This window comes from Dermacentor silvarum, chromosome 10, assembly GCF_013339745.2.
Source record: "Dermacentor silvarum isolate Dsil-2018 chromosome 10, BIME_Dsil_1.4, whole genome shotgun sequence".
Lineage (NCBI taxonomy): Eukaryota > Metazoa > Arthropoda > Arachnida > Ixodida > Ixodidae > Dermacentor > Dermacentor silvarum.
In genome coordinates this window covers 31,310,153-31,318,255 of record NC_051163.1, presented here as the reverse complement: position 1 = coordinate 31,318,255, position 8,103 = coordinate 31,310,153, and the positions used below count along the sequence as shown (strand labels likewise).

Sequence of the window (8,103 nt, the reverse complement as noted above, 5' to 3'; positions counted from 1 at the left end):
CTTCAAGGAATAAAATATATCCTAGAACTACGGTTTTCAGAAGTTCGTCAATTTTTTGTATCCTACGATTTTTTTTTCTTCAGGCATCATCCACCTTTTTTTGACACTGGCATAGCGTTGTGTCCTCTGCCCTTGAGAAGTGTTGGTAGAAGCGGTTCCTTCGCTTAATCCTCAGTTCACTTTGTTATTTACCATGTGTTTTCTACCAATAATTCTTTTTTTTCTTTTTAGACAACGCTTACTTTCGCTTCTTGACACCATTCATTACTGAACATAGCGAGCGAATATGTACCACTACTGTAGGTATATAAACATAATCAGGGGGGCTAAACATAAAACGACGTTCATTCACCGGCTCGTAAAAACAAACTTGAGCACTAAGGACAATTGGCTGTTCTGAAAAGTTTATTCATTACAGCCACCTTCATTGGTAAACTTATTCGAGAGCCAGTCTACGACCGTTTGAACGGTTGTCTTTTTTCCTCGCAGTTTGGAAGCACTTGCAGTATGGTAGATTCGAACTCTGTGATTCAGCGGGTACCTGACGCTGAAAAGCAACAACGAAAACAAAAAAGACAACAAAGATTAGTTAGCGTCATCGTGTTTCGGAGAGAGAGAGAGATTCGGCAGTACTTAGAAGTTGGCTTGGTTCCCGCCATGACCAGGCAAAAAAGAAGCTTGGAGCGAAAGTGCACAAGTTTCGCCATGTGTCATCCGAGTGCCAGAAACTTCAGCAAAATAGAGACAGACAACTGCTTATTTAAAAGCAGGATGGTTTGCCGATGTAGACGTATTTGATTAGATGCAGGTCTGCCATGGTGGAGGAGAGAGGACAGCAAGGCGACAGACAATTGAGGGCAAAAAAAGTGGAAAAGAAAGGATAACACAGCAACGCAACTTAATATCTTAATTTCACGTTTGGGTTCGAGTTGTTCGAATATATGGGTCATCTTGGTTTCACTTCCAATTTTTTTGTTGATGTGCATTAGTGTCCGAACAAGCGACAGTCTAGAAACAGTCGTGTGATTCGAGGCAATCAAACAAAGAATCGAGTCCTTCGCGTAGCACTGATAGTGTCACGCACCTAATATGCGCCTAAATGTCAGAGGGTCTCGACAGGTTGTTGCCAACATTGTACGCTCCACAGTGTAGTACAATGTGTTCGATCGATTCCTTGATTCCACAGTGCCACAGTTGTCACAAACAGGGGCTTATAATTGGCCAAAGTGGTAGGGGAGGCCTGGTCCGCTGTGCAAGCCACGTTCATTCGTATCCGATGGTAGTGTTTCTAAATCACGAGGCCTTGGGAGCCTTGATCAAAGTGCAGGTTTAATACCAAAAATTCAGTCATGCGGTAAGATTGGTCGATACATATTTCAGAATTGCATGGAGCCGACAGTAAACGGGGTAATTGATAAAGTACGGTAGTTAAGTAAGCGGTGATACAAACGGATGTGTAGGGGCCTGGCGCGGATGAAGATAAGACATGTCAAATGATCTATCAGTGGTCCGCTGCGAATGAAGGTGCGGCCTGGCCAACAGAGGACAACTTCGAATCTTGCCGGGGAATCTTCTAATTTGTAATCGGGCTCATTACATCATCTGTGACGCACGCGAGAAATGATCAAAACTAGATCATGACAAACGCTAAAAGACTTCAAGGGACGTCATATATCCCTATGTAGATTGTATACTTGCGTTTAGCGCTTGATAAACATGTGCCTGAATAAGAATATTTGAATTGCACTTATTGCTTTTGTGACGTTATGAATTCAAAATTAGTTCCACGCAATTTGCCACCTATGGGTCAAATATGTGGGTTCATCACGAAAAAAAGTTAATGGACGCCTGGCACAAAAGAATGAATTTATATCTGCCCATGATTCGCTTCGTACGAACTTTGACTTGGCAGGTTTACCTGCTAGCATGCTAGAGGCTGCCTCTAAAACACTCATTATTGCAGGTATGACGACTGGAACTTTTGCATCAGAATTAATGGAGCGGCGAAAGTTTCACGGAGCGCGGACCCTCGGTAGAAACTCCGCGCGCAGAGCATTCTTTTCAGAAGCAGCGATAGTGACACGCAGACGTGTTTCTGTAAGATGACTACACATGACGTCATAATCACGTTTTCTCTCGCTTAAGCGTACCGTTCACACACGGAAGCTCAGATTCGGTGCGTCGCCAAATCGATAGCAGGCTAGAAGGCATTAGGTTCTATAAAAAGAAGGGCAATTTGCTCGGGTGACAAGAAACGCACAGTAAGGGCGCAGTACACCTACCTTAAACCCCCATCCGTGATGTCTTCGTCGCTGTCCTTGCCGAATATGATGTACTCACGTCCGACGTCGAGGTTTGACGTGTTGCACAACTGGCGGCCGAGGAAAAGTCGCGTGTGGCCTTCAAGAGTCTCGGTGTTTTCTTCACCTAAAATTTAAAATTAAGAAACACGTTATTCTAGATGTAACAGCACGACTTGTGTTTCAAACAAAAACCGAAATGCAGAGGAAAACAACGGCCAAATTTAAACTAGATATTTTTAAACCCGTAAATAAAGTACTACGTGTGGTACATAACGTAATTAGTGCCTTTGAGCTGGATCTCACGAACAGGCGGAGATTCCTTGCATACAAATTGAAATGCATACTAATCTACGGACAAATTTTCGCTAGTTAAGTTCCCCGCTAATCACTTTTAGGCACGTAGTGTCATTTTCGAATTGTAGAGCTTGCTATACGCATAATCACAAAAACAAATTCTGATGTTGGCACCTGTTTTTAAGATGTGCGCCCCCAAACTTGCCGCGAAAATTAACTGTTGTTCTACTCACTTTACTTTAACAAAGCGCCATTTGATGCATTAAAGCAGAAACCTTACTGGTCCCCCAATGTATTTGATGTCACAGTTTGGAAATGAATTCTTCGAAACATTTCCTTCCAAGTGGGTACGCCTTAACAACTCACAGGCTACAATTGCTGAAAGTCGAAAATTTGCCGCACAAGAATTGCTTAAATCTTAATTACTTGAATTTCGTTAATTCATCCATTACGCATTTTTGATTTCTCGTACAAGTAATGACAGCCCCTTCGAGTAGTCTATCTAAGGACTAAGTTTAAATATTTAAATATCCTGTGGTATGAACAATTATTTTTGGCGCCCAAGCAGACAGACAAGACCTATACAGACACAGACATAAAACGCCACTGCTGACTTATTTGAACGCAGGCACGTTAAAGATTCTCTTATTGTCCTAACGAAAGAAACTCCTAATGCCATGATGTTGTCGCTGCTACGCACGAGTCGAGTCCTCTGATGTGTCCGCCCCTACAGCTATTGTAACATCTGATAGCGTCTACCATTCCTGCATGCGTCTTCTTCTATACGAAAATATTGTGTTCAATAGTTACTCTAACCGCTGCGATGGAACATTGGCTGTGGCGTTCTGTTGTTGAACACGACGTATGTACTTTGGTTCCCGGCCACAACAGCTGCCATTTCGATGGCGCGAAGTGCAAACACGCTCAGATGCTTAGATTTAGGCGTACATTAAAGAACACCAGGTGGTAAAATTTAGTCCAGAACCCTCTACCACGTGGTCTCCGTACAATTGTTGTTACGTCGAGACGTCAAAGGGAACCAAAGAGAAAAAGTTTTGAGCTGTACTAATAAATTATTAGTATACTAAACTATTTTTAATACTAAATTATTAATACTAAATTATTAGTAATCCTAAATTATTAGTATTAGTATGAATACCAAGAGAACGGAAGCGCAGTCGAGACCAGCAGAAAACTAGGTGGGGTGATGAAGTTAGGAAATTCGCAGGCGCAAGCTGGAATTAGCTAGCGCAAGACAGGGGTAATTGGAGATCACAGGGAGAGGCCTTCGTCCTGCAGTGGACATAAATATAGACTGATAATGATGATTATGATAATGAATAAGTTATTCTACTATCATACCAAAAAGGGCCGCTCTTACCGATAGAGGGAGCTTGGCAAGTGGGAAAAAGACGTGAAGACTAAATACAGGTGGCGCTACCACCTTGAAGTTCCGGCACTACAGCTCGCCGTGACGTCATGGCTTCTGACGGCATTCGGTCGGACCTCTATATTTATCACTAAAGATAGGCTACATTTTATTCAGAAAAGAATCTAAGACTGAATTTAGCAAGGTTAAGGAACCTTTACTGATTACACAAAGTGCCCCATTACATGAAAAAACAAGTTTTGACATCTTTGCCAAGTCACACTGACATGTCGGCACTGGGGTTTTGGCGTGATAATAAACAAAAAATTCAACTTAGATAATCGTTTTATCTTCTAATAAACTGTTATCACAAGATTACTGAACACAGATTATATAAACCATACCCATCAGCTTAAACTGATTTACTGTTTCTCTTAAGCCCCCCTTAAAACCCAGTGAACAAGTAAATAAATAAGTGAATGGGCTATTAAAAACACGCCAGAACATTCATATTGGCTAAATACGTACTTGAGGAACCAGATATTGATCTTCTCATTTATTTTGTGCGCTCAAGACCTTGCCAACACCGCTTCAACGTCCATGGGGAAGTGCCCTCAACAGCTTCTCCAGTCGAACGTAATATGTATCTCCATCGTATTTCTATCAATGCCTCCTCGAGCCAAATCCTTCTGGCGTACGCAGTGCACTTACCTTCTTTTATAACTTTGTCGATGTCGAACGCCAAGTGCCTGTAACCTGCGAGGACGTAGTTTGCAGAAACTTTTCCCTTCCACACTGCGTGAAGTGAAAGCGAAAGCAGGACATACAGTGTTAGGCACTTATCGTGAACATATGGTCTCCTCTTTCTTGAATAACTGTAGAATAGAGTTCACGAACCTTTGCTGTAGTCGCATATTGTCATGAAAGGAAACAGATGGTGTATCCACTTCAGCTGTACACCTTTCATAATCGGTCTTATTTATTATTCTTTCAGACATAATAGTGGGGCTGACCGCAACGTCAATGTTTCTGGAGCGGGCTTGAAAGCGTACATTGTTCATGGCCGCTTCATAATGAGCGAAAGAACCTCCATAAAAATCTGGACATCATTTTTAGCGCGAAGCTGTCGATGGCTAGAATCTCGGGCTTTTCGCGTCCGTCACGTCGACAGAAAACCCAGGTGGGCCGATCCCGGTGGCAGTGCAGGGCCAGGAGCAATGTCTCCTGGCCATGTCAAGCGAACATACAGCAATTTCAAACGAACATACAGAACAGCCTTCGTTTGAATATGTAACGCACAAATTAGAAAAGCTGTCAAACCACATGATTGATGACGAGACGCGCGCACATCCGCGTTGATCAACGTACGTTGCCGCCATTCCCTGGCCGGTGGTCGTTGTCGGAGACTAGGCATCTCAAATCCGGAAACTAAGCAGTGGTTCACCCTCTTCGTGGAAAAGTTTGGTCTCGGTTACTTCAACGATCCGAGTCAACCAACTGCATGCATCGATTTAACTTTGGCGAAAAACATTTCGCAAATAAGAACGGAAAACATCAGCGTATCATAGCGACCACAAAGGAGTTAAAGCAGCAATTTCCAATTAATAATTAAAATAAAATAAAGATCTCGCAAACTGCATTGAAACGTGTGTTTGTGTTATATATCACTTTGAAGAGCAATTTGCTTAATGGGTGCACATCATGGGATCGGTGTTTGACAAGTTGTCTTACATTAGACGCAATATGCCTTTTTATACAGCTTCGGTGACCAACCACCTTCACAGTAGTGGATTGTCGGTAATTTTTATGTTCACTATAGAATCTCGAAATCTCTCATTTTATGTCAGAACGCATATTGCTTTTTTATGAAAAGCTGTTAACAGCGGAGCTGTTTAAGCCGACCGTTAGCCGGTGTGTCGTGTACAGAAAATGTGGGCCGATCCTGCCGGCAGTGCAGAAAGGGTCCAAGCGCAATGGCACACACCACTGTGAACTAGCGAAGCTGAGCCTGGCTAAGTCTAACTAAGCACGGTTGGGACTACTTAGGCTTAGTCAGTCATCGATAGCCAATCGATAGCCAGTCAATAACTAATCGATAATCGATCAATAATCAATAAATTCCAGGAAATCCTGGATGGCATAGCGAAAGCGTGAGAAGAAGCGCGGAGTGCAGTGACGATGGCTACGAGATGGCGCCACAGTAGCGCGCGTCGTCTGGGAGAATCCGTCAGCGGCGGCTTCTGTCAATCGTGCCCACGCGTCGCCTACGCGCTGGCTCTCACGATCTGCAGATTACCGAGGCAGTCGCGCCACACTTCGCTCCGTCTGCAACGTGCCGCGCGAGACCAATTGTCCACGCCAGCCAATATATCGCCAAATGAAAACACGTATAGATCTGCGCTCAAATTTCGCATTAGGGAGTATCGTAATCATCGATGAATTTTTTTAACTGCTGGCTGATTTTTTTTTATCTTCTTCTGCAAAAGGTATTACCGACCGCACAAGTACGTACGTATACCAACCGAAGTCATGGTCGTCACAGGCGATCTTTCTGAGGGTCATCCTGTTCGACTTCCTGGCATTCCCTGCCAGTTGTTTTGATGACGTCAATGAAAGTTTCGTTCACGGGGCACTCCGCTGTGCGGGAAAGGAAACGCAAGACTCGAGGTCAGATCGATATCTAAGAAATTTGTAATACGAAGCACATTCAATGTCCGAACACAGTTCCACATCAATGATTGTTGAACTTCTTGCATCTCTTTCTCTGGCCACGGGGAGCACATTTGTGCAAATAAGAATGATTAAGTGTTATTCGAGTTAAAGCTTAATTTGTACAGTAAAGAATGTTCAGTGGTTGGTTCGTTGAACAATTCATAGTTTCGAACTCATTTCAGCGTACGAAAAACGGCACTATGGTTTATGAGTGAAATTTGCTATGCTTATGTAAGAATTTGGAGCGTACATGAGATAAGTTGGGTATTACGGAGTTAAGGAAGCATCATACTGCAGTCGAGCCCCACGATACGCAAGTGCCGCTCAGACCCTACGTAACACCTAAATAGATTTAACAAGCGTATGCACTCTATACCTGCATGCTATCACCAGATCTCGCTCTTTTATATATATATATATATATATTATATATATATATATACACGCCGGGTAAAAGAGCGCGAAGACACTTCGCGATATATTACCTTCATGACGAGTAATACTTAATTTTATTCATTCAACACGGAAAACCGCGGGGGTCCAAGCAGAAGGGACATATACAATGTTTTTAGAACTTTGTGAGCGCCACTATCTAACGGTAATGGTTTGTAATAGTTTCTAATGGTAACATGGCGCAAGGGATCACTTGTCTGTATGAAAATGAGCTCACATAGATACGGTAGTTGTTTCTCGACATCGTTCGGTGTTTTTCGAACTTGTTACTTCAACGCCACTGCGCACAAAACTGAAAAATTGTTCATGTATGCCAAAGATGGCGGCGCCCATGGACCGTTATCAAGGTCGTCTATACGCGTGGTAAAAACAGAAAGAAAAACACGACAGGCGACAATTGTAGTAGGTGCGAGAATCGGCAAACTGTAAAAATGAAGCGTTTAGTTAGCAAGTTTGCATTAGAATATGGTTATCGAGGTTCTTTAGACAATAACGGGCAATTTGTTCGAAGCAGGTAAAATCACGGTAATAAATTACAGTTTATTTAGGCTCTTATTTCAAATAAGCAAACGTTATGGCTGTATAATTTACGAAAGTATGCATTATTCTACCCTTACATGCGCTTCGTCAGCATGACACCGTCCAGCAGACGCAGTTTACGAAACTGCAATATTAGTTTGATTCCGGAGTGACTGAGCTGTAAACCTGATTACCACACAATTGCTCTGTTTTTTTTTCAATTATGGCAAATAAATAGGGGTCTGAATAAAAATACCTTTTAAAAGGTTATTCGATTTTTGTAATGAGTTAAACTGCATTGAAATTGCTTCAGTAGTTGTCTAATGAAAACATCCGCGCGCTTCAAATGTGTCGAATATAAAATCCTGAGAATAATCATGTTTTCCTAAAAGATTAACTGCACCAAAATATTGAACCACGTAAAAAGCCGCAATTCATACTGCGCGGACATAT

At 42.4% G+C, this 8,103-nt stretch overlaps 1 protein-coding gene across 1 annotated transcript in view; it reads right to left on the bottom strand.

Annotated features, from left to right (window-relative positions):
• Positions 1-334: 334 nt before the first annotated feature.
• Positions 335-8,103, bottom strand: part of LOC119431117 (complement C3) — an 87,090-nt gene continuing 79,321 nt past the window's right edge. The window contains exons 38-42 of the mRNA XM_049657862.1: positions 6,556-6,603; positions 6,489-6,518; positions 4,678-4,761; positions 2,283-2,427; positions 335-547 (exon numbers count right to left, since the gene is read on the bottom strand). Of these exons, the coding sequence (XP_049513819.1) occupies positions 406-547; positions 2,283-2,427; positions 4,678-4,761; positions 6,489-6,518; positions 6,556-6,603 (449 nt within the window). The 3' untranslated portion in view covers positions 335-405. The remainder of the gene's footprint in view (positions 548-2,282; positions 2,428-4,677; positions 4,762-6,488; positions 6,519-6,555; positions 6,604-8,103) is intronic.